The following is a 27,470-nucleotide window of genomic DNA, read 5'->3' as shown; positions in this document are numbered from 1 at the left end:
AAACAAGAGACAAAGAGATGGAAAATCCCTGTTGTGGCCCAGAATGCCATAGGACTGTTGATTCAGTGCAGTGCACAGAGAGTCAATGATTGGTAATGAAGAGCTGATTCCCAACAAGGGCAGAGTAGCAGATGGTGTAACTCTTCAGATATTTTGTTTGATCAGCTTTACACATTTAAAAATCAATCATTGGAGATAGTTGCCTTACATCCTTGATAAAAGTTTCAAAGCATTTACAAAAATGATAGTGAAGAACACAAAGAAGTACATTTTCTCATTTCTTTACTCCTGGATCCAACAGACCCTTGGAATAATGTGGACTGAGCACAGCTCCTTTAAAGGAGCTAGGGTACCATATTGCCAGATGCTAGTCCCCGCCATGAGGTCTAATCAAGTCCCTCCTTGACCCTGGGCCTTAATTTCCTCCATTAAAAGGAAAATTGAAGTTAGCAGTTCTTAGAAATATGACTATATTGGACTATACTCTGCTGTGGGATAATGCTCTTGTACACTGTAAAGATTTATCACTCATATTGGCTTAATAAAACGCTGATTGGCCAGTAGCCAGGCAGGAAATATTAGTGGAGCAATCAGACTAGGAAAATGCTGGAAAGAGGAAAGACTGAGACACAGTCTCCAGCCAGACAGAGGAAGCAAGATGAGGATACCTTACTGGGGAAAGGTATCATGCCACATGCTTAAACATAGATAATAATTATGGGTTAGTTTAAGTTGTAAGTGGTAGTTAGTAATAAGCTTGAATAATAGGTGAATAGTTTATAATTAATATAAGCCTCTGTGTGTTTATTTGGGACTGAATGACTGTGGGACCAGGTGGAACAGAAACTTGTTTACAATACTCCAAGAACATAGGAATGGCAGCAAGATAACAATAAAAATGAAATATTAAGTGAAATAAATGGGAAATTTAAACATCTAAGTCTCAGTCTAGTTTGTATCCATAAGGTATGAAACCGCCGCTGAAAGTTTCCACGTGGAATATGATGGTGGGGAAGCTTTCCTGGGAGAAAAGAAGCTGTGCTGGGTCAAAGTGCTTGGTTCTGATCAAATCTTTGACGTTGGCCCTGCCACTGGGCTCCTGGTGTCCTATACTTTGTCTCTGTTGGTTGGGATCCTGTGTTCTATTCTGCCTTCAGCTCACACATTAGTAAGTCTTTATGTTGAATGGGCCTGTTTCTTTCTAGTCTGAGACCAGATGAGGCAATAAATGATGTCATTTTTCTTTCAGCCCACTCTTGGCCACACCACAGCCTCCACCTGCGGTGGGGTCTGGCAGCTCCAGTGAGTCAGAGAGCAGTTCAGAATCAGACTCAGACACTGAAAGCAGCACTACTGACAGTGAGTCCAATGATGCTCCTCGAGTAGCCACCCCAGAGGTGAGTGAAGTTGTCAAGGCCCCAACATCCATCTATGTGCTGAGCATCAGGTAGCATGCCACATATATCACTAATCTAAGTACTTGAGTATAGTAGCTACTTCAGAGAGGTAGCCAAAGCCTTGATGAGATTATTTCTCTAAAGCACATATCTGTATATGTCCTAATATATATAGATTCATTTTGTGTGGCTCAATCTGTGTTGTACAGATTGCTTGCTGTATGTCTGATTTTCTGTGAGAGTCACTTAGCTAGTCTGAGCCTCCAGTCTCATCCTACAAAAAATAACTAGTACATTAATGATGGAGCTTACAATGATTTTTTTTAAGTGAAGAAACAAAGCCAGTCATGACCCACTTCTGGGTCTGAAGATTCCTACCCTTAACTCTATTTTTAATTCATTAAAGTGATAAATGGATCCTAAATGAGGAAGACTTGAGATATATGCTTTTACATAAAGGTAAAACAGCACTCAAGTAGTCATATGCTCCTTATTTCAATTTACACTGTGTGTCTGATAATAATAAGTCATGGAATGTTTAGCCTAGCACCACAGAACACCAGAACAATTAACTTTAAAATAGAATAATTAGATTTTTCCCTTCCCATCCTCTATGAGTTTAAGATAAATGCTTTGGCTTCCCGAGTCTGCATATGGTACAATAAGGAAATTCATCTCCTGGCTCCTTATGCATTTCTTTTTCAATAACCAAAAAAGAGGAGGCAGTAGTCATTTTATTGCTGTTAAAAATAGCAAATGCTGTGTTGGACACTTGACTTACATTTTCTCATTTCCTCTTGCTAACAACCCAATACTGTATTCTCTCTTACTATAGTCCATTTTATAGGTGACAATGTATGTTTATGTGAAGTTAAACCAAAACTGCCCCCAAGCTCTCATAGTTATACAGTAGTAAAGCTGGGACTGAAACCCAGATCAGTAAGCTGCCAGAGTTAGTTTTAGCCCTGGAGCTACACTGCTAAGAATAGCAGCTCATATAGTTTTCTTCATACTTACCTGCTATTATCTTCTATAGGCTGGGATCACAGCTACTTAATTCTTTTTAATTCTGCCATCCTCTATTTACTGGTGCCACATGTTTGGTGGCTTTCAGAAGAAGAGATCTTCTAATAAAAATGATGGCTTTTATTTAACTGGTAGAATTCAGAGTTGAATATCAAGAGCCTGAACTGAATACACCATTTCTATTGCTTAACAGTGAATGTTAATGCCTACACATACGCAACCCCATAAATCGATTGTTGCTCATGTATTTAGGAAAGTGTGGTGGTTTGAGGGAGTCAATTGTTTTAATCCTTCAGTAAAAACACAAAGATAGTGTCGTTTTCAATGAATGACAGCATTGTGTAGTAGATCCTAGTGTTTCTGAAGATGGAAAGTTTTTCTTTCTGAACACGCTCGAAAGACACTTAGATTTCTTTTCAGGGTTAGACACCATTACCTCTGTCTCCTGGTAATAGGTTGATCAATGATTCTTAGCAAAAGACTTCGGGAACAGAGTTCTCTCTCAGGAACCCTGGGCGACAGTCTTAAGCATCTCCTTGAGGAGAACTACTTTGTAGCTAGAGTAGAGAATATTTTCAAAAGGACAATAGAAACTGGTGCTAAATAAACAGACTTTGGTTGATTTGTACCTGGATGGCTTTTATCTAGTCAGATGCAAATGGAAACCAAATCACTCTTTCAATCTTCTCCGAAAGTATGTTTCTCAATGATGGTGTGTGTGTGTGTGTGTGTGTGTGTGTGTGTGTGTGTGTGTGTGTGTACATGTGGATTGTCACTTAATATTAAAGGTCATCTGTTTGTTTTTGTTTACAAGGTCTCAGGTAGCTCAAAATAGCCACAAGCCCAAAATTGATATGTACGCCAAAATATCTTTGAAGATTTGCTCCTCCTCCAGAGCCACACCTGGTTTATATGGTTCTAGGAATGAACCCCAGGACTTCATGCATGCTAGGCAATTATTTTACTAACTACATTCCTAGCCCACATCATCCAACATTTTGTTAGCAAAGAGCCACTACACAGAAAGTCCCCCTAAAGTGTTCACAGATACAAAATTCATACTTGTTACTGTTCCTCAATTTGCAGCCTGAGCCACCCTCCACCAACAAATGGCAGCTAGACAAATGGCTGAACAAAGTCACATCCCAGAACAAGTCATTTATTTGTGGCCAAAATGAGACACCCATGGAGACCATTTCTCTGCCTCCTCCAATAATACAACCAGTTGAAGTCCAGGTCAAAGTGAAACCAAACCCCAGCCAGACAGTGGCTGGACCCAAAGAAAGGCCCCTCCTTGGCCTAATTAGGGAGAAGGTTCGACCTAGGCCCACTCAGAAAACCCCAGAAACAAAGGCTTTGAAGCATAAGTTGTCAACATCAATTGATACAGTTTCTCAAAGGACAATTGGGAAGAAACAGCCCAAAAAGGTTGAGAAAAATACCTGCTTTGAGGAGTTTACCTGGCCCAAACCAAATATTACCAGCAGCACTCCCAAAGAAAAAGAAAGTGGAGAGCTTCCTGACCCGCCGCGAAGCCGCAACAAAGTCACCGCCCATAAACCAGTCCCTAGGAAAGAACCAAGGCCCCATGCCTCTTTGGCCACTGAGAAGAAGAAGTATAGAGGGCCTGGAAAGATTGTACCAAAGTCTCGGGAATTCATTGAAACAGATTCATCTACATCTGACTCCAACACAGACCAGGAAGAGACCCTGCAGATCAAAGTACTGCCTCCTTGCGTTGCCCCGGGAAATCACACTTCCAAATCCAAGGATCCATCCAGTGCCAGTCTGACCCTTAGCACCTTGACCACCACCACCAGCAGCAGCAGCAGCAGCAGCAGCTTATCCACCAGCAATGAGGAGACAGCTTTTTCACCTCCTCCTGCCATGCAAACTGAGCTTTTGTCCCCACTACGGGAACACGAAAATCCGAAAAACCTCTGGGTGAAGATTGACCTTGACTTACTTTCGAGAGTACCTGGCCAAAACACAGTCCCAGCAACACCTGCCAAGACAGAGCACAAGGAGACTGTCTCAAAACTCAAGCGTCAAACTGCTGCTACCGCTGTGGAAAAGCCAGTCCCTAAGGGCAAGCGTAAGCACAAGGTGAGTTGCCCAGTGGAGGCTTGTGCGAGTTCTAAGTGGTCTTAAAATTCAAAACCCAGTGTTAGATGCTGAAAGATGGGAGAAGAAGTGCAGCCAGCCTCTTAGAGAGACCTTTTACCTCTGCTGAATCCTCAAACCAAAGTGGGCAAGATCCTGTCTCCAGGAATCCTCTGAATGAATGTTCTGAGCTCTCGTCTTCTCCTGCCTTGTAGTCCTCTCTCTGCCCAGCCATATCTCTTTTTGTCTCCACCTCCCTAGTCTGGGATTAGAGATGTGAGCCACCACTGCCTGGCTCTGTTTCTCTTTTAGACTAGATGATCTCGTGTAGTCCAGGCTGGCCTTGAACTCACAGAGATTCCTCTGCCTGCCTCAGCCTTTTGAGTGCTGGGATTAAAGCTGTGTGCCACCACTGCCTGGCCTCTACTAGCTTAGCTCTGTACTCTGCCTAGGGCAAGCTTTATTTGTTATATCACAAACAAAATATCTCCACAGAGTCTGCCAGGTGGCTGTGAGAAGAGTCTAACTTCATCTGTAGTCTTGTTTTTAAGGAGACCAATGGCAGGGGACCACAAGCTTTGGTAAAGGAAATGTAATTTTCTAAGAAATTTCATGCTTGGCATATGACTACAGTGTTAGGAATGATCAAGGTATGACGGGAGCCATTGGCAAAGATAGCTGTTAAGGAATATGAGAAATAATGACATATAAGAAATAAGAGTACAAAAAAGATCTTCCCAAAGGTAGTCAGTCCCAGAAGTCAGCTTCTTAAGTCGCTCCTAATGCAAGTAGCTCCTATATTAGGTCTTACAGTTTCCCACGCCAGCATCAGCAGGGGGCCTGTCTGCCTACAATGGCCAAGTGCATCTTCTGCTCTTGTTCGTTTCTCTGAAAACATATTAATGTACTAATGAGTCAGCTATTCTGGGGCATCCTGGCATCAGCCACAGGAAGGCTTTAGAAAGCCTTCTAGGATTACTGACCTGTTTGAAGGACTACTCTGTGAAAATCTCACCTAAACATGCTTTGGTTTCAATTCTAGGCCTAAATAGTGTCACCAGAAGGGAAATCCAAAGTGACTTTTACCAATTAAAATATGTCTAGATATGAGTTTATGACTAATAAACTCTTTTTTATTTATCTCTATATTTTGGGTTGTTTTCGGAATCACATCCTCTTGTGGTGCTATTTTGCTAGTAATAAGCACCATAGTAGGTAGTGGTACACCTCCTAATCCTTTCTGTATTCCCTCTGTTTCCCTCCAGGAGGGTGTCTTGAGTTTGGTCATTGCTCATTTTGTTAAGAGAAAACCTGTAGACAATAGTGACTTATTAAAGAGGGCACTCGAAGAGTCTTCATTCCTTTGTAATTAAGGAGTTGAAAAGTAAAAGAGACTAGAGGTGACTAAAACCAAGTAAATATCAGAAGAGAAAGGTATGAGAACAAGGAACATTAAGGCACAGGGGAAAGACAGAAAAAAAAGTCTGTGGAATCATGGGTGGACTGAAAAGTGCTGAAGAACAGAAACTGCTAGGTGAAGAGGGAGTTTAAGGGACTGAGTGTGACCTTAGAGGGAAAGGAATCCTGAGAGCACTGGGAGACACTAAGACAGAGAAATCCGAGGAGGAAAGGTCTGGTAGAAGATGGCAAAAGAGCCCTGGGACTCTGGGGAGCATGAAGATGATAGGCTGTTAGAAGACTGCCGAACATAGGATATAGATAATACTAAACTGGGGAGCATGAGGGGATAAGGGATAACTTGTACGTTACATAGTGGTGTAAAACTAAGGGTTACTAGAAAATAGCAGCAAGTCCCTGGGATTTGTTGAAATATTGACAAGTCATAGAACAATGAGAAACTAAAGCTCTAGAACAAAGGAATGCGGGGAAACTAAGGACACTAGCAGGTAGATAGGCACAAGGAAAGGGAATGAGAAGACAAAGGGCCTGTCCAACTGATGAGCCATACTGATATGGAGGTAGAAGAGACAGGGAGTGCTAGGAGACAGGGAAGTACTCAAAAAAAGAGAGAGATAGACTACTCCAGAGAACTCAGAGAAAGGGGGCACCAACACATGAGGGTGTACAGAACCTGAGGAATGCTAGAAAACAGGGGAGGGATCAGAAAGAAGAGAATGCTAGGGGCAGTGGCATAATCAGAGAAGGTAAAGTACACAAAGAAGGATAGTGGTCAGGAATAGGAAGTTCTAGGAGACTGGGGAATACTCAGGAAGAGGGAGTGCTAAGACACAGAGGAGTACTGAAGACAGAAGTACTAAGGGACAGGGAGAGCTCAGGGACAGGGATGGGGGGGTGCTCAGAAATGGGGAGTGCTCAGGGACTAGGAGGGCTCAGGGACAAGCCAGTGCTAAGGGTTGGGGAGTGCTCAGGGACAGGGAGTACTCTGGGATAGGGAGTACTCACGGACAGGAAGTGCTCAGGGACAGGGTAGTGCTCAGTGACAGGGAAGTATCAGGAATGGGGAATGCTCAGGGACAGGGTAATGCTAAGGGACAGGGGGTGCTCAGAGACAGAGAGTGCTCAGGGATAGGACAGTGCTCAGGGATGGGGTGTGCTCAGGGACAGGGAGTGCTCAGAGAGAGGACAGAGCTTAGGGATTGGGAGTACTCAGGGACAGGAAGAGCTCAGGGTCTGGGGGTGCTCAGGGATGGGGAGTGCTCATATACAGGATAGAACTCAGGGTTGGGGAGTGCTCAGGGACAGGGAGTGCTCAGGGACAGGGAGTGCTCAGGCACTGCGGAATGCTCAGGGATGGGGAGTGCTCAGGGATAGGGAGTGATCAGGGATGGGGAGTGCTCAGGCACTGGGGAGTGCTCAGTGACAGGGAGTGCTTAGTGACTGGGAGTGTTGAGGTATGGGAGTGCTCAGGGACAGGAAGTGCTCAGGAGTGGGGAGTGCTCAGAATAGGGAGTGCTCAGGGACAGAACAGTGCTCAGGGATGGAACATGCTCAGGTATAGGGACTGCTCAGGGATGGGGAGTGCTTAGGGAAAAGGAGTGCTCAGAGACAGGGCAGTGCTAGAGGACCGCAGAGTGCATAGGGCAGGGGAATGCTCAGGAACAGAGAGTGCTAAGAGACTGGGGAGTGCTCAGGGATGGGGAGTGCTAAGGGATAGGGAGTGCTCAGGGACAGGTCAGTGTTCAGGGACAAGGGAATGCTCAAAGAAGGGTAGTACTCAGAGACAGGGAGTGCTCAGGGATAGGGGGTGCTGAGTGACAGGGAGTGCTCAGGGACAAAGAATGCTCAGGGATGGGGAGTGCTCAATGACAGGGCAGTGCTCAGGGAGAAGGAGTGCTCAGGAATGGGTGTGCTTAAGGATGGGGAGTCCTCACAGACTGGGAGTGCTCAATGATGGGGAGTGCTCAGATATGGGGAGTGCTCAGGGATGGGGAGTGGTCAGGGACAGGGAGTGAACTGGGATAAGGACAGTGCTCATGGTGGAGGAGTGCTCAGGAAGAGGGAGTTTTCAGGGATGGGAAATGCTCAGGGACAGAGAGTTCTCAGGGATGGGGAGTGCTGAGGGACAGGGAGTGCTCAGGCATGGGAAGTGCTCAGGGACAGGGCAGTGCTCAGGGACTAGGGAGTGCTTAGGAATGGGGAGTGCTCAGGGATAGGAGAGTGCTCAGGGAGGCTGAGTGCTCATGGACAGGGACTGCTCAGGGACAGAACAGTGCTCAGGGTTGGGGAGTGCTCAGGGACAAGGAGTGCTCAGGGACAGGGAATGCTCCAGGACAGGGAGTGCTGAGGGATGGGGAGTGCTCAGGCATGGGGAGTGCTCAGGCATGGGAAGTGCTCAGGAACAGGGCAGTGTTCAGGGACAGGGCAGTGCTCAGGGACAGGGGAGTGCTTAGGAATGGGGAGTGCTTAGAGACAGGGAGTGCTCAGGGATGGGACATGCTCAGGGACCAGGAGTGCTTGGGGTTGGAGAGTGTTCTGGGATGGGGAGTGCTCAGGTACAGAACAGTGCTCAGGGACAGGACAGTGCTCAGGGTTGTTGAGTGCTCAGGGACAGGGAGTGCTCAGGGTAAGGGAGTGCTCAGGGACAGGACAGTGCTCAGAGTTGGTGAGTGCTCAGGGACAGGGAGTGCTCAGGTTAAGGGAGTGCTCAGGGACAGGACAGTGCTCAGAGACAGGGCAGTGCTAAATGGACGTGAATGGCTTAGGGAAGGGGAGTGCTCAGGGATGGGGAGTGCTCAGGGATGGGGAGTGGCCAAGGACAGGGAATGCTCAGGAATAAGGAGTGCTGAGGGTTGGGGAGTGTTCAGGTAAAGGGAGTGCTCAGGAATGGGGAGTGCTCAGGAATGGGGAGTGCTCAGGAACGGAAACTTCTCAGGGACAGGGAATGCTCAGGGAGAGGGCAATGCTCAGGGATATACAGTGCTCAGGGATATGGCAGTGCTCTGGGACAGGGGAATGCTCAGGGATGGTGAGTTTTCAGCAATAGGGAGTGCTCAGGCACCGGGAGTGCTCAGGAACAGGGAGTGCTCATGGAAAAGGAGTGCTCAGGAATGGGTGTGCTCCGAGATGGGGAGTGCTCAGGGACTCTGAGTGATCAATGATGGGGAGTACTCAGGGACGGAGAGTTCTCAGGGACAGGGAGTACTCAGGGATAGGACAGTGCTCAGTTTGGAGGAGTGCTCAGGAAGAGGGAGTGCTCAGGGATGGGGAGTGCTCAGGGACAGGGCAGTGTTGAGAAACAGAGGAACAGGGGAACAGAGGAGTCCTGAGAGACAGTGATTGCTAGGAGGCAGGGTTGTTAGGAGACAAGAAGTTGAGTTACTGGGAACACCAGGTGTGTAATGACAATATTGAAGCTCTAAGTACTTTGAGGCCAGCAAGTAGTGTACTAAAAACAGTTGTAGAGCAGAGCAGATTAAGAGGCTAGTGTCCTGGATTGTAAGAAAATACTTTGAGACTGGGCATTTCTGACACTCTTAAGTCAAGAAACTCTAGGAGAGTGGTAAGCCCTTTGAGACTGGAAACTACTAGAAGACTGAGGGATAGGCAAATCCAAAATACTGGGAGAACATTGGTGTGCTACTAGACCAAAAGGTATTTGAACTATGAGAAACACTTTTCCACTGGGATGCACTATTCTATTGATGGTGGTGACAGACTGCAGAGTACTAGGAGGCAGGCAAATTCCAGGACATGGGAACTGCTAGGATACAGAATTACTCTAGAAGACTGTACATCCTAGGAAAGTAGGAAACCCTGGGATGTAGCAGCATAGGTTGGGACCAAGAACTTGGAAAGTAGGATGTGCAAGAAGATAGAGGTGCTAATATTTTTGCAATGCTCGCAGGCTAGAAGATAACTAGGTAATAGGGGACTGAAACCCGGGGAACACTGAGGGGCAGAAAAGTATGAGCAGAATGGGTGGTATGGAAGGCCTGGGGATTCCTGGGATAGAGGAAGTGACTAGGAGGTGAAGGAGGGGCAGGACACTGGGAATCACTAGGAGACAGTCAATTACTGAAATGGGTAAAAGTTCTAGAAGACTAGGTCAGAGAGGGCCTACTTCCCAGGTGACAGGAGACACAAGAAGACAGGAAAGTGGTAAAGAAGCAGGGAGTGCCAGGGAAATGGAAAGACAGGAGTCATGGGAAGCTGTAGGAACTGACTGACTAAAGGGGATTGATCAGTAGGAGGCAGAGCAATGCTCTCAGGCAGGTGAGTCCAGAAGAGAGGCTTCCAGGCTCAGAGAAGCCCAGTGCTCCTTAGATAGTCACACAGGAACCTGTCCAGGAAAAGAATTCCACAACAATGAGTAGAAGTGTGGGGCCCATGGCCTGCCCCTGAGTCTTCTCTCTTCTTGATGACAGCAGTAGAGTGAGAGTGTGAACACGTTTAACAGCGAAGGACACGTTTTGCAGATGGACCATTCCCTTGCATATTGTTGATTTTATAGACAGCCTTTATAGGTCACCCACAAGCCCTACGCTATTTAAAAAGGATTTGTACCATGTTGAGATTATAGTTCATTTCCGAACTATTACTTTGATTTGTTTTAGTTACATAACTGTGGTGACTTCTATTGTTTTTATTAAATTTTAATGTTTTTTAAAACAGTCTTTTTTTCATTTCACATGCCTATCCCAGTTCCCACACCCTCCCCTCCTTCCACCTTCCCCCATCTTTCCCCCACCCCAACCTATATCCACTCCTCAGAGAGAATAAGATTTCTCATGTGGAATCTAACTATCACTTTGTAAAAGCACAGTGGATGAGAGAAGCATTGAAACTAATCCTCTTCACTTTCATTAGAAGGTTCCTATGCTACGCAATCTTTAATTAGATATTTACATTGAAGTTTAACCCTCTCATGTGCCAACCTCTTGGTAGGACTAGACTAGGGAAAGTTGATTACATTTCTGTCTGATCACAAGTACTCATTTAACTCCCCAATCTAATCTAGAAGTTTAAATAGAAGTAAACTCTCTTGTTCATTTTTTCAAGTGTGTGAAACATGCTTGTCTGAATGTGTGGTATATCTCAAGCTCTGTATATTTTTCCCCTGTAAAAGCCAGCAGAAGCTGCAGAGAAAATCCCTGAGAAGAAGCAACGCCTGGAGGACAACACTACCTGCTTGCTTCCTCCTTGCATTTCACCAGCTCCACCCCATAAGCCTCCCAACACTAGAGAGTAAGTTTTCACTGTTTCAGTGTGATGGCCCTTGTATGAGTGTTTTGACTGTAAAAACAATCATATTTGAACATATTGGGATCTTCTTGTTCCATTATAATGTCTAACTAGAACCAAGACTGATTTTTACCAAACAAAAAAATAAAAATAAAAAAGTGAATTAAAAAGAAAAAATATCAGAAAAATGTATATCATCTTAACCAGGCCAATGTGCTTTTGGCCAGGATTTAGTTCTGATGGTGACTAGACAATTTCCCTTAATCTTGATATGATGCCAGTTGAATGCCATTTCCTGATGTTAATTCAAATCTGGAAGACCAGTACTTGCATCCTAACTCCACAGAGGCCAGGAGAATGACATGCTTGGGAAATTGTGCTCTACCCCATGGAGGGCAGTTCTGTGTTAAGAAAAGCCTGGTAGAGATAAGTATGCTGATTCTAACCAACTGGCCCCTCTTCTCCCTTCTTTCTCTTTGGCAAATTTCCAAAATCAAGCAGGAGGCCTCCTTGTCCTTTCCCGAGTCGAAGAACATCATCCTTCTCCAGAAAGGCTAACCCTCTGTGTCTAGCTAGCATTGGGAATGAGTTCTTTGTGGCTTTTAAATTTCACTTAACTAACAATCATGACAGCTACTCATAACATTCTGTCTGTGTAATTATTGCAATAAATTTATTCAACATTGGAGATTACTCCCTTCAAAGACCAGTTTTGGAGTCTAATAGCAGCCCAAAGCAGAGAAACAATCTGGACAACTGCTGCTAACAATTGATCTCCCAGATTACTGTTTAACATCAGTGCTACAGCATCAATCTACCACAGATAAAATGCTGGGAAGAAGTTATTAGCTTGCATGGGTCTGGCATCTTGTTTTGAAATGAAAGGCAGAAACAGAGTCCTTTTTGCTAAATCTGTTCTACATAATAACATTTGATCCCTAAGATGCCTGCCCCCACTCTGAAAACCAGTTACTGTTTGTGACATATATACGTACTCTTTGGTAGAGTCTGTCTCTACAATATTCATTAACATAGTTCTCAGAAAAGGAAACCCAGTGATGGCAACCTGAATTCATTTTGCTCAGAGCAACCAGGTGGATGAGGAAGCAGGGATCTTGATGGTCAAAAATAATCATTCCTAGTCTTTCTTCCAGAAGGAAACAGCATGGGGTGGTGCAACACTTCCTCAGTTCCCAAGCTGGGCCCAGTTCAGACTACTTACAGATAAAACATAGAGACCAAGGCAGTGGGATATTGCCAAATCTTCAATGCCTTACTAAGCAACATGACTAAGCAACCTAGTGAATTGTTGCTCTATTTTATGGAAAAGTCAATATCAAGAGTAAAGTAATTCTCAATTAAGAAATGGTATTTTTATAGCACAGGCTTTGTATGCACTCTGCTCTTACAGTAAATGAAAAATTACTATTTGTCCGGGAGCAGTATTTATCACTCAAATAGGACTTTCCACAGTGTCTTATGTTTGTTGACAGCATCAAATTCTTGGAATTGAAGAAGGATGAGGTAGATTGGAGTCTGAAGGGTCTTATTTTGGGAACCCTCTAGCAAGCTTTATTTGTTCCCTTGTTCTTTGACCCTTCACTTGAGATCCTTAGAAACTCCTAAGAGAAAAGCGCTCACTTCTCTAAATCAACATATTAAACCCAGAAAAGATGTTATGTCTGATTGTAACAACTCAAGTTACCCCATCAATCTAAAGAACATTCTTTTGAATACTTCATCACATTTAGAACTTGACAAAGCCATGGTTATATTCTTTATTCCTGATCTACTGTCCTCTTCTATCCTATTTAAATAAGGAGAGAAATATGAAAAAAAAATCCTTTTGTGGTTGAAAACCATCACATTGAGAGTTTTCTTAGAAAAGGTCCCCTGGATGTTTTTTGTCAATGAGATTATTAAATATTCAACAGTTACAGTTTGCTACTGGGTAGATGAAAAGGAGTCTAGGACACTGGTATCTACTGCACAAAATGGACTGTTTCTCCATTTGTCAGGTCAGTAACAGATGGGAAAGTGCTGACATCCAATATAAGACCAATTACCTCTCATAAACAGCTCTTCATCTTGAAACCTCACTACGTTCTCAGCCAGCTCAAGTGGAGGCGGCTGATTACAAATAATGAATCACTTCCTATAGAGATCATAGCAATAGTTTACTTATGTGTGTATGTACACACATATCTCCAAAGCTCATGTACTACCATATTTAGTTTAATTTATGTGCTCTATTGTTGGTGGAATTTCTTCATGGATAAGAATCTTGGTCCACACATAGAGAAGTTACTAAGTGGTCCAGAGTGCTTGTTGCTATTGGAGAGGATCTGGGTGTGGTTCCCAGTACCTACATGATAACTCACAAACTCCTGTAACTCTAGTTCCAGGTAATCCAAAACCTTCTTTGGACCTCCACAGGCACTATTACACACATATATAAATGGAAAAACACTGATACACATAAAAGAAATCTAAAACAAAAAATCCTGATCCATTTGTTTACTATCATTTTATCTGACATCACAGCTGTGTTAAAATGGCTAACATTTCAAAGAAATCATAAAAATACTTAGGAAGTATTTTATATTAATTTTAGTCATTTAAGATAATGGCAGAAACATTTTCACTGTTTAAAAGGTTCACTACATAGCAATAAAATAGGATTGCATTTATGAGAGAAAAGATGAGTAAGAGGGCATGTATTATTATAATTGCCAAACCTGTATGACACAGTAAAAGGGAACATGGAACGTGTGCTTATTTTTCTTTCAGGAAATAAGACTACCTGAATGCTTGTTCATCCTTGATTTGTTGCTCTGAGATATAGCAAATCTGTATATCTAGACACTGGCTGAAATTGACCAAGAGGAAAACATAAATTCTTGTTGACTTAATTTGCCATTGAAAATTGCAGTCAATAATCATGAAAAGTAAATGACTGCACAGTGCAATATTAGTTGTCTAAGAAAAGATTAAAACTCAAGTCATCTTCAATGATTAGTCCAAGTCAGTAACTAAAATGAAAATCCATGACCCAATTACCATGTAAGGCAGTTAGCATAAGATTTTAGTTGTTCTGTTTTATTTGAAGTCTCAGTCTGTTTAATGATGCCCATTTAATGGGCAGATAAATCACTTTAAAAGCACAGGGGTACTTTTAGTATTACAGATGTCTCTTGTCGATATCATCAAAGAATATTTTAAGTGGACTTTTTTGAAGCGTATTACATCTGTACTTCAATTTAACAATTTGAGGTGAGTGAATGTTTATTCCTTAGCATAGACATACAGCATTTTACAATCAATTTACAATGTTTTACATTAGTCTTTAGTATGTAATTTATTTCTTAATGTATAAACACAGTATATCTTTTCAAATATGAAATGTATTGTTTATTGTGCCATTCATTGCTAGATTGTTTGGTTAAGTCTTAGTAGGAAGTATCCTGAAAAATGAAAGGATTGACATCTACATGGCGTTTTCTATAGAAAAAAATCTAACTGACACCAATCTTGATAAGTTTCAGATATAATATCATATAAGATAGCATTCATTAAATAACTACATTGGTCATGGGGTTTTGCATCTAAGACATGAGTCTTGTATATGTATGTATGCATGTGTCTTCATATGTATGTAATGAAATTCTTTATAACTATGCATTTTCTGTGTTTATAGACATATGTTTATATAAGATAAAGAATCATTAAGTTACATCAGCTGAAAAGAGCAGCAAAGTGGCAAAATTTTCAAATGAAGCAATGTGAGACTTTATGACACCCTACACTTTTTCTTTCCACAGAAATTCCTCCAGGAGAACAAACAGGAAAAAAGAAGAAAAGCTGTTCCCTCCTGCACTTTCCCCATTGCCAGAGGACCCTCCACGTCGCAGAAATGTCAGTGGCAACAATGGGATCTTCAGTCAAGACAAAAACACCTCAGTGGCTGGACAATTCACCTCTACCAAGCCTAAGAGAAGTGAAGGCAAATTCTGTGCTACTTTCAAAGGGATAACTATAAATGTAAGTATCTTAAAGGAAATACTATGTCAAATAAAACGATGTTAACGCAGCTTAGCCAGTGTGACTTTACCTCAGGAATGTCACAAGGGTGTAATAGGCACATAAAGCCAAGTTTGTCATTGTATACAAATGTAGCAGGAGGCTGCTTGTTGGTTCCCGGCCATACTCAAACTCTATTATTTTAATATTATTCCTTAATATTATTATTTTTACTATAATAATAGAGTGTCCTTTGATTCAATCTGTGTATCTTGAGGGTGAGAAGGGCACTGCCTTAGTGTTGAACGCAGAAAATGCCATGTAGACAGCACTGATATTCTAGTGGATGAAAAAAACAGATGGAATCAAGGTCACCCAAGGTCACGAAACAGAAATGGGAATCCCAAATTGCTTCTTTCTACCACTCCAATTTGCAAATGTGAATTGTTGGAAAACAATGGTTAAACTGGATTGATCTTCAATCGTGAATCTATTTCTAAAAGGCACACTAATGTTTCTACACTAAATGACTCTGTACTCCTTTGGATTTTCTGCAATGCAGCTTAATTAGCATAAATTCTAGAATGGTATCATTTCAATACCCATACACAATGCCACTTTATTTTTCAGATACAGAAATATGAACTATTGAAACCATGAGAGAATTAAAGAATGTTAATTTTAAAGAATGTACAGTGTTTTAAAGAATAAAATATGTTAATGACAAATATATATCTCCCCTTGAATGTAGACCTATGCATACATCCACACATATATCAATAAATGAAGATATACATCTCCCACATATGCCCACCTTTCTTTCAATATGAAAAAATGAATAACTTCTTAGATTTCTGATATAACTTTTTCAGACCTGAACTCTGTAGTTCATTTAAAAACTCTTAAAAGGCAACAAGGCTTCTTAGCTTTGAAGACCCTGATACACAAGCCTTCCTTATCTAAAATATCTAAGATGACTAGGACGACATGCTTATTTAGGTAAATGCAATTACAAATATAAATATTTGTACTAGTGTGAAGTTGACATTTTCCATATTTGTTAACATGTGTGTGTGTGTATTTTTTCACATAAAGTAAATAATCATCAAATTACACATCACATCAGCTGAAAATAATCTATAATGTTGATAATTAAACAATTTATTCTAAATATTTTAAATTTTATTATGTATCATGAAGATATAGTCAGATACCTAAGAGACAGAAATTACTGGGGAAATGTTATAAATATCAGTATATTTTCTCCTGGAAATGCATCATTCTTTCATGTTTTATGACAAATTTCTGATTTCTTAAAATGTATGGACTTGTAGACAGATTTCATGTTTATGTTCTTTTCAGGATCATGACTGTATCTAATCTTTTCCAGATAGATGTTTCAGTACTATCATCAATGCTGTATGTGTGGTACATATGGTGTTTCAAGGTTCATGTCAGGTATCTTGGTCATAGAAACAGTTGAGACTGTCAGTCTGACTCTAACAATGCAGATATGGAGCTGGTATAGGAGTCTCTTATAGCTGCACATGTCTGGTCTACATACAATCTATTATTATCTTTAAAATAATTTGCTATATACATCATAAGAATATATATAATTTCTGTACATTTATATCAATGTGGCCTAGGTAGTAAGAATTATCTGATAACCGTGAAGCTCAAGGATCAAGTGGAAAAGATCGATTTTCATGGATTTAAGGACTACCATACTTAGCTTTTATCTTTAAAGTGAATTCTTTCACCATGGCAAGCATGCATTCCTATGTGCCTGGATACACTCAGCAAATTCTAAGAGCACTGGGTGAAGGGGCAGAGCCATAAACCAGAAATGGCTTTCAATCTGAGGAGACCAATGAGACATACTTGTGCTCAAAAGAGAATATAAAATGGCTGGTGATTTCTATCTTAAAAGGAAGAGAGACAGGCCTGTGAATGGTGCAAGGGACATGAAAGTACATTTGGCTACAGAAACAAGGTCATTTTGCTAGTGGAAGAGGCACTTATCCCTACCTGACTGTTGCAATACTCCTAGGATAGAGACAACCACAAGAACTGGCAAACTGAATTGCAAGCTCCTAAGTGATGAGATGGAATATGAGAAGGATGATATTCCATCTCATCACTTAGGAGACACAAACTAGTAAGGATATAAGGGATGAGCGGCACCAGGGAAAGTATTAGCAGAGATAGGAAAGTCAGGATAGTCCATAATTACCAGGTGAGGAAAAGCAATCTGTCACACGAACATGGCAGGCAGTCTCATGACACAGTGCAAGCACATAGTTCCTATTCTCAACACATACTGTCTTCTGGATTCCAGATTTTCTTAAGGCATGCCAGTTCAAAGCAAAGCTCTCAAAAGTCTCTTATTCACTTGGTGTTTGGCCTAATGCAAACGAGGCTTTACTCTCTCAAGGCTTCAAAATACCATGGCATTCACTTGTCAGATAGCAGTTAAATGCTTCATAAGTCGAAACAATGTGTCAGCTTCCAGCCAGCCAGGACACTGACTGCTGTAGAACCGAGCCAGATCTCCTGATACTTTTCTCTCCCTTCCTCCCTTCACTTTTCAGTCTTTCTTCAACTTCTTCTTTCTCTGCCTTTATATTATTCCTTCCCCTCCCCTTTCAGATTTTCTTCTAGATTTAAACCCTTGCCATGCCAGTTTTAATAGATGTTGAGACTATGTAATTACATCATCTAGCTAGTTTATTGTTTAGTGTAGTCAGAGACCAAAATCTGGTTATCCACAAAATTCATAAAATATACAGGATCACCTCTTCATCCCCATACTGTGTATATTGTTTCTTTTTTCTCATTGTGATATGTGATTCCCCTCTGTATGCTATGAATATGTTTTATTACCAGAGGTTAATAAAGAAGCTGCTTTGGCCTATGGCAGGGCAGAATATAGTTATGTGGGAAAACTAAACTGAATGCAGGGGAAAAGAAAGTGGAGTCAGGCAGATGCCATGTAGCCACCAAAGGAGAAAAATACCAGAACCTTACCAGTAAGTCGCAGCCGCATGGCAATGCACAGATTAATAGAAGTGGGTTACTTTAACATGTAAAAGGTAGCTAGGAACATGCCTAAGACATTAACCAAACAATGTTGCAATGAACATAGTTTCTGTGTGATTATTCTGGCCTGGGCAGCCGGGAAACAAAATCGCAGTCTCCCTTGCATTGCTGTTTCCTACTGTGCTTGACATCGGTGAAGAAGTGTTTTAAGAAAGCCAGATCTAATGGAAGCTGTTTGTCCTTTTTTTTTTCCAGGAGGGAGATGCTCCAAAAAAGCCTGCTTGTGCCACCATTACTGTCACCAATACAGCTATTGCCACTGCCACTGTCACTGCTACTGCCGTTGTCACTGCCACTGTCACAGCTACTGCCACCACCACTGCCACGGCCACCACCACAACCACCACCACTACTATTTCTACCATCACCTCTACAATCACTACTGGCCTTATGGACAGCAGTCACCTGGAGATGACCTCCTGGGCAGCCCTGCCCCTCCTGTCCAGCAGCAGCACCAATGTTCGAAGACCCAAGCTCACTTTTGATGACTCGTATGTTCTTCCCAGATTATTGCAAACCCAGTTTGGAAGTGGTGATTGGGGATAAGGGTAGTATGCACTTTCTAGCACCATGCATGTGTTTCTCCATATAAAAGTTCATATCTGCTCCTATAATGTTAAATGAAAACCCCTTCCACATACACACCTCCATCTCTAGTAGGAAATGTCTTTAGTCCACTTTAATCCTAGATCGTTGCTACTGTTTCCCAAGGTGGAATCCTCCTTCTAGACCATTTTTGTTCATTCTTATTCATGACTTCAACTATATAGCGAGATTTATCTATGTTTTATATGACCTGTTTGGGCAACTGTAACAACTAGGCTTAGAGAATAAAGGTTTCTGTCCTAATTGGTCATCCTGCACTTCAAAGTACAGTTATAGTGTCATTTCAAGGTTGCTATCAGTATTATATATGAGTGAGTGACAATATTAGTATGCTTTTAACAAGAACCATGTAGGAATGATTTAATAGCCAAAAATATTTGTACTACTCTGCTTCTCAATGAAAAGATGAACCACTGGTTTGTAAAAGAGCTTATTTTGTTTGTTTAGTGTTCACAATGCTGATTTTTACATGCAAGAGGCTAAGAAGCTGAAACACAAAGCTGATGCACTGGTAGGTTTCCTTCTTCTCATTGCTTCACCCTACTAAATTATGATGTTCTGAATGAATTTTGTTCTGAATGAATGTTCTGAATGCATTTTGCAAATGGGGCAAACTTGAAGTAGCACCACCTAGACCTTTTTAAAGCATGAAGTACCATGGTTCCCAAACTCTTTTGGCCTGGATTCTCATGTTATTATATTTTATCACTTTTTCTTCCTTTCGACCAAGTTTAGAAAATCATTCATATGTACCATTGTCATGGTATTTTATATGAATTGAAATTACTTTTCAGCCTGCTCTGGGTATGATGGGAGCTTCTGTTGGGTCCAGTAAACCAAATCTGGGGTAGAAAGATGGAAGGTGTTGAGTCACATTTAATAGGTATTAAACTTTGATTTGGAGAAATGTAAGCTACATAGTAAGTTCAGATTCTTCTTGCATTTGCTTCCATGTACTGAGAGCAAAGTTCATAGTCAGGCTTTTCTCTTCTGATCACAGGATGAAAATGCTATCACCTTGATTTCTCATAAGTTCTAGCTATCTCTCAGGATCTAGTTGAGCTATACTATTGATAAGCTTACTATGTTCAATCATTTATCCTAATTGATCCTCATAACAAGGGATCTCAACCACATGTTACAGCCATTTGAGTTGCTCAAGCTACATCCAAAAAACAATGAAATAGGAATTTACCGGGTTGAGACCCTGCCATAATAACCAACTGACTTCCAAATGCAACCATTTAAGAACCATGGGCCTAAAGACAGTCGCAGGGTTAGATACCTCATTGCTTACTATATCTCAGAACAATTGCAAATATCAGTTCAATGGCATTATGAGGAAAAATGAGGGAAAAAACTATCCTCAAGCACTGCCTTATGTCATTTCAGCCCTTAGCAATTTAAACAGCAGTGAGAAATAAAAAAAAAAATAGGGAGGTAGCAGATGCAATAAGCAAAGGCAGTTGATACTGACCACACATTGGTTACGGTGAGCCTGATATGATATTGCATCACAGTTTTTGCAGTGCCAACTAGAGCTAAAGGCTGAATTTTCTCCTGAAAACTATTTTTTCCACACCACTGCAGACAAAAACAACAAGGTAGGCTTGAGGATGCCATTGAAGAGACCTGGGTAGATTTTTGCATATAATCCCTGGATGATGACCAACAATTTAAAAGCTACCAGGTGACAGTAGTGCTGTCTGGAAGACTAAGGGTTTTCTGCAAATGTTGTCAATTCTGGAATGAGAAAGCATATGAATGTCCCTTTGACAAGGTGGCACATGGAATGATCAAGAGACCTTGATGCACATGTGAGGCCATTTGAAGAACTAAGAAATATTATCAAGGCTAAAACATTTTGCAATAAAATTTTACTAAGGTAAAATATTTACCAGTGCTATATTTTTGGACTTTTCAACACCATTTCAACCCATCATTTCCAGTAAAAATGATATGATTATTGTCGACTATCATACTGGAGCTTCTCATTTTTCAATCTGTTGCTCTGCACCTTGAGATTGGACTGATGACATTCTAAAGCAAGAAGCAGACTATGAAGATAACAAAAGCAAGGCTTAATTGCAAGATCTGACTAAATGATACTTCAGTCTCTGGTCAGTTCAGTACATTTGGTGATTAGAAACTAGACAAGCAATTTGTTTAGATTCTGGTTGGCCCAAATGTAACAGAAACACCAACAGTGATGCCATAATACATTTTGATACCTCGGCAGTCAGTCACAGGGTCAGGGCAATAGAGCATTAAATTCCTTCATCATTAATAACAATGTGCACACTGTCCTCTCCATTTCAGGGTTTCTCAGCTGAACATCTGGAACATCTAGTTCTCCATTGCAGAGGTTGTCCTTTGCATTTCAGAAGGCTTAGAAGCCTCTCTAGTCTCTGCCTACAAGGTGACTCCTATCCCCAGTGCTAACTACCCAAAGTACCTCTGTCTAATGATAAGTGCTCCCTGGAAAGTGGGGACAAAACTACTCACAGCTGTGAATGGTTCTTTTATATGAAGGTGAAAAAGACTATCACATTGACAGCCATTTTTCTGTTTCAGTTTGAGAAATTTGGCAAAGCTGTGAATTACGCTGATGCAGCGCTCTCCTTCACTGAATGTGGCAATGCCATGGAACGTGATCCTCTGGAAGCAAAGTCACCATATACCATGTATTCTGAGACTGTGGAGCTCCTCAGGTAAATGGCTTTCCTAGACTCATATTCCCAAAGTAATTTTATACAGAGTTAGAAGCTGTTAATGCTTTTTGCTTAAATATCATTTCCACAGTTAGTGTGTCCAAAAGTCACTGTAATTAGTTCCTGCCATTTTATTAATGCCATAGAATATTTATAATTGATGGACACTGTTTTATAAATTATCCCCTGTAGAGGTTATAATGTGAGTCTGATAATTTGTAATATTCATTAATTTAAAATTAAGATGTCACAGGTGAAAGTAAAGTATAATCATTTTATCATGTGGCATTGGCTTGCCTTTTCAAAACAAACTAGTGATCTCCAGATTCATATTAAGAGCCGTGTTCTCTAAGGCCTTCTGCTTGGGTTATTATAAAAGGAAGGAGGGACTGGCAAGATATCTCTTTGGGTAAAGGTGACTGCCACTAAGACTGACAACTTGAGTTTGATCTCAAAGGCCCACATGCAGAAAGGAAAAAATTGACTTGTGTAAGTTGTTTTTTATCTACAAACATGGACTATTGCATATATACAATAATAAGTAAATAAATAAGGGATCTTTTTAATAGGAAGGAGACAACACTCTCCTTTGGGATATCCCAAAGTCAATATTGAAGGTCTTAAGTATATAGCAGAATTTTCTTGCATCTGGAATAAGAAATTCAGATAGAGTATTGGCAGGGCTGAAGGTCAAGAAGAAAGGAAAATAGTAGAGGAAGAGGAAAACATATTAACTGCATGTATTATTGTATTTATATTTTAATGAAAATTTATGATGTCTTGGTAAAGTAAAAATTTTTCATTTTAATTATTTTTAAAACAATCTTTTTCTCATTTTATATACCAATCCCAGTTTCCATTCCTTCCTCTCCTCCAACTCCCCCCACTTACCCCTCACCCCTATCTACTCCTCAGAGAGGGTTAGGCTTCCCATGGGGAGTCAACAAAATATGACACATCACTTTGAGGCAGAAACAAGGCCCTCCCTGCTATACATATGCTGATCAAGGTATAACTCCGAAGAAAATGGGCATTAGGAATTAATCCTGGTTTCACTGCCAGTGGCCCTACAGACTACCTAAGCCACACAACTATCATCCACATTCAGAGGGCATAGTTTGGTCCTATGCAGGCTCCCTCACTGTCAGTCTGAAGTCCGTGAGCTCCCACTAGCTCAGGTCAACTGTTTCTGTAGGTATCCCCATCATGGTCTTGACCCCTTTGCTCACATTATCACTTCCCCCTCTCTTCAACTAGACTCTGGGAGCTCTGTCCAGTGCTTAGCTGTGGACCTTTGCATCTACTTCCATCAGTTGCTGGATGAAGGTTCTATGATGACAATTAAGGTAGTCATCAATCTGATTACAAGGGAAGGCCAATTCAGGCACCCTCTCTATTATTACTTAGGGTCTCAGCTGGGGTCATCCTTGTGGATTCCTGAGAATATATTAGACATAAAGCAAAGGATAACCAACCTATAGTCCATGACCCTAGAAAACTAGGTAACAAGTAGAACCCTAAGAGAGGCATATATGGATCCTCCTGGGAAGGGGAAGTAGACAAGATCTCCTGAGAAAATTAGGACCATGGAGGGTGCAGAGAAGGGAGGGTGGAAGGGGAGGGGAGAAGGGGATGGGTGAGGAGAACATGAAGGTATGGGATGGTTGAGAAGGGGAAAGAATAGAGAAAGAGGGCAAGGAAAGAGATATCTTGATTGAGGGAGCCATTATGGGACTAGTGAGAAACCTGGTAGAGTGAAATTTATAGCAAATCAAAAAGAAAAGAAAAAGGAGGTAGAAGAAGAAGTACTCACTCTAGTATTTTTCAGTCATTTGAAAATCTTAGAACAGGAATTTAACCTTTCCCTAAATAGTAGACATGTACCACAGTTTACTGTATGGACAAAATTATCATTTCTTATACTAAGGATGATACCTAGACCTTTGTTCTTGCTGTATAAGTACTATATCACTGATCAATATCCATCAACCACCAAATTACTTTCATCTGGTTGAGTAGTTTTATTTTTTTTAATCTGAGAGGTTCTTCTATTCTATTCCTGCCAGCTCCATTGCTTAGCAATGCAAGGCTTGCCTTATACTATCAGGTTTTTTTTCTACATAAACTGTTAAATAACTTCAGATCTTTGTACAGAAGCCTTCAAGCAAACACGGGACAGATTTACCTTGAGAATTTCCCAAAGAAAATATTCCAAAGAGCAAATATAGAGACTACTATAAACACCATAGAACTGAAAGTTTTTTAAATTAATTTTTGTAAGTGTACAAAATAAGACCTTCATTATATTTTTTATACAGATATCATGGTATTTTGCTCATATTGCCCCTACTTTCTTCCTCTTTCCCCTCCCCTTCTAGCTAGTTTCTTTCCTCTTCTCAAATAATGCTCCTTCATGTTATCAAACACAAAATATATAAACAAAACAAATATTTGTAATTAGTTTGTAATTAAATATGTACATGAAAGAGAATGTACATCATGACATTTTTCTTCTTACCTTCTCTTGTTCCCATTACTCTCTCTTTTTACAACTTTATATTCACATATTACTATCTAGTAATATTATTATCTAGTAATATATTACTATTACTATATTCATATATTACTATTACTACTACTTTTAGTTATAGTAATAAACAAAGGTTGATTCCATTCAGTCATTCAACCATGTTTGTCTTGGAGATATTGCTTAGTCAAAAATATAATTTTTGAAAAAGTATAATACAAAATTTATGGCGAAAGTGAATGAACAATGAACAAGCAATTTGTGTTCTTTGACTCACTCAAATATGCAAATTCAGACAAAGTATGCTATGTTAACAAGAAAATGTTAATACTTCTCATTTAAAACCAGATGAAAGAAAATTATATTGTAGGCCTCTTCTGTATTGCTGATGAGAATAGAAATTAATCATTGAAAATTGCAAACAATTTGGCAATATATTAAAAAGCCAAATGAGCAAACATTTATATCTCTGGATACAGGATTTCAACCTCTGAAAATATGAATTCCCTTAAAGACATTTTCACAATGCTGAATTATTATACTTTTTCTTTATTGAATAAAACAAACAACTTCTGCCCACCACAAAAAAGAAAATACTTCATTGTTTCAAAATGAGACAAGGCAGCAACTTCAAAAAAGTTAAAAGAACTATTAGGATTCTGTTTATTTAATGTTGATCTGAAAGTTACAGTTTACTAAGTAAAACAGTGGAATGGCAAAACAAAGGAAAAAATAGAAAAACATAACTCTATGTGTAGAACACATGTGTGTATAGATAGATAAACACATGTGTATGTATATGACAACAGTTGATAAGAAGCAACAAAAATCATAATAAAAGAGTAATTAATTATATCATAAAAATTCAAAACTACTTTGCAGTCATTGATACATAAGAGCGATGAAACCTCGACAGTAACATGCAAATGTGAAATCATATTAATGTATAATGAAGGCCTGAGCTGAGTGGTAAATGCTTGTCTATCATGTGGGATGCCCTGGATTTGATCTCCAGTACTTCAAAACACTTAAATCATGCTGCATAATTACATACAAATTACAATATAAAAAATATGCATGCATCTAAATCAAAGTAGAAGGAAATAAGATTGTAGCTGTAATTGTGAAAGGGTGAGATTATGGGTGTCTTCCTTCTCTACAATTTTTTTCTTTCTTACTACGTTTTAAAGAAACATATTCTCTTCTAAAAGTACATAAGCAGGGGTTGTAGAGATGGTTCAGCAATTAAGGATTCTTACTGCTCTAGCAAAGAACCCAGGTTCTGTTCCTAGCACATATACATGGAGGCTCACAGCTGCCTATAGATCCAACAACACCCTCTTCTGTCCTCTATGGGCTCCATGCATGTAGCACATGGTGCACATAAAATTGTGCAGACACACTCACACATAAGCATAACAACTCTTAAAATTCACAAGTTAGACACCAAATCACATTCTGTGATAAAAAATGAAGAGAATCATTAAATCATTTTTTCTTAAATTCTTTCAAAAATACATTTCCTTATTTATAAAATAATTGTAATGTTTCATTACATCATCTTATTAGTACTGATAGAAATATATTTTAATGAAATCTTGGTGAAAGTTAATGGATAATTTATTGACATTCTCTCTAAAGTCATTATTTTAGATTTGATTTTTGAGGTAATTAAAGATTCACGTGTAGTCATAGGAACGAATACAAAGAATTCTTGTGTACTCTTCATCAAATTTCCTCCAATGATAATAACCTCTGTAGCTGAAGTTCAAGATCATAATCAAGGTACTGGCATTGACATAAAAAATGGACTTCATCAGATTTCACCAAGGAAGTTTTTTATTTCAGATTTTCCCCAGTTTTGCATTTATTATATTTTCTGTGATTTGCATATTTTTAATGAGAGAAATTTCTATTGGGAATAAAATGAGTTGAAATGAACTAGGTCTTCAGGCCCATTTCACCAATTGAAAATCCACTATTGAGTCACTTTTGAATGTGGTTGTAATATGAATACAGTGTTTAGTAGTACAATATTATCTGGAAGAGATTTTTATTGCTCTCTTCCCAACAATATGCTGGTTATAGAGGAAGAATCCTGTTTTTTATTTCAAATAATTAGAATTGTTCTGAGTCCTGGAAATATACAATAGAAATGTATTTGTTAAAACAAGAATGCACCACAATGACTTGACATTTCAGTAATACAGCTGTCAAAGAAAGTTAGATATTTTACATTATAAAAATACCACGTCTTGCCATGTAACAATAGAAAGCAGCCACATCAAGTATATAAGTCCCGTTGCAGAAAACGTTCACTCAACAGATTTTGAGAAGTTACCATGAAAGCAGGGCAGATAGCATGCTGAGAAAATTCAAAGTCTTGAGTGGGGATGAGCCAGGGCCCCTGGTGCTCTGAAGAGGCTGTTATAAGTAGCAAATAAGAGGATACGATAGGCTCTCTATCTCCTTCCATAAATGAGGGCTAACCCACACAGCCTGCACATGGACCTCAATTTTTTTCTGCTACAGTGAATTCAATTACTTATTCTACTATAAGTGCCTATGAAATTGCATTAAAGCTTAGACAATGATTTTATGCAATGAATTAATTTCTCGGGACTGAATGCTCAGAATGAGTTGTGCTCAACTAGAAGGGAAAAAAAGCAAAGAGAACTTTTTGATCTTTTATCACAGCATCATGGAACAGTGATAATTAAAGAAAATGGAAAGGCAAAATATACAAGCGACATAAAGTAGGGTTGTTTGGACTTAAAAATGCTATCAAATCAGTCCTTTTAAACACACACACACACACACACACACACACACACACACACACCAAACCATGCATGCATGCATGCATGCATGCACACTTTTTATAAAAGAACCTATACAAAGTTTGAGCCATTAGAATAGAATTTTTGCCCGATTGAGATCTCCCTAGCCAATGTCAGACATGGTTCTTTTCTATTTCCTCATCTGTCATAAAGTGAACTGAGACTGACATATTTGCCCACCTTGCATATAAAACAAATAATATTGTTTACCTAGCAAGCTCATAGAGACAATATTTTGCCAGCCAGCATTCATACATAGCCAGAAACTCGAGGATATTCTACAGCATTATTCTAGAACATGAACCTATGATTAAACTGTCTTTTGTAGAGTTCAGTTCTTGATGTCACATCAGGTTCCATTATGCTGTGTGGATCATCCTTTTGTATATGGTTTTAAGAAAGGACCAGTCTGGGTTCTGCCTTAAAGAAAAAAGCAGAGAGTCTAAGTCATTTATGCAATCAGAATTTTGAAAGG

General features: G+C 40.1%; 1 protein-coding gene across 4 annotated transcripts in view; it reads left to right on the top strand.

Moving 5' to 3' along the window:
• The window catches only part of Aff2 (ALF transcription elongation factor 2), a 536,897-nt gene that overhangs the window by 492,828 nt on the left and 16,599 nt on the right, over positions 1-27,470 (top strand). For all 4 annotated transcript variants that reach the window (XM_085684655.2, XM_048457673.3, XM_085684654.2 and 1 more), the window contains exons 9-15: positions 1,250-1,397; positions 3,510-4,529; positions 11,074-11,192; positions 15,011-15,230; positions 18,507-18,802; positions 19,365-19,428; positions 21,492-21,628. In XM_085684655.2, coding sequence (XP_085540781.1) covers positions 1,250-1,397; positions 3,510-4,529; positions 11,074-11,192; positions 15,011-15,230; positions 18,507-18,802; positions 19,365-19,428; positions 21,492-21,628 — 2,004 coding nt within the window. The remainder of the gene's footprint in view (positions 1-1,249; positions 1,398-3,509; positions 4,530-11,073; positions 11,193-15,010; positions 15,231-18,506; positions 18,803-19,364; positions 19,429-21,491; positions 21,629-27,470) is intronic.

Source organism: Myodes glareolus, chromosome X (genome assembly GCF_982192425.1).
Source record: "Myodes glareolus chromosome X, mMyoGla1.1, whole genome shotgun sequence".
Classification (NCBI taxonomy): Eukaryota; Metazoa; Chordata; class Mammalia; order Rodentia; family Cricetidae; genus Myodes; species Myodes glareolus.
Note: the sequence above shows the minus strand (reverse complement) of the source record. Positions and strands in the feature narration are given on the sequence as shown.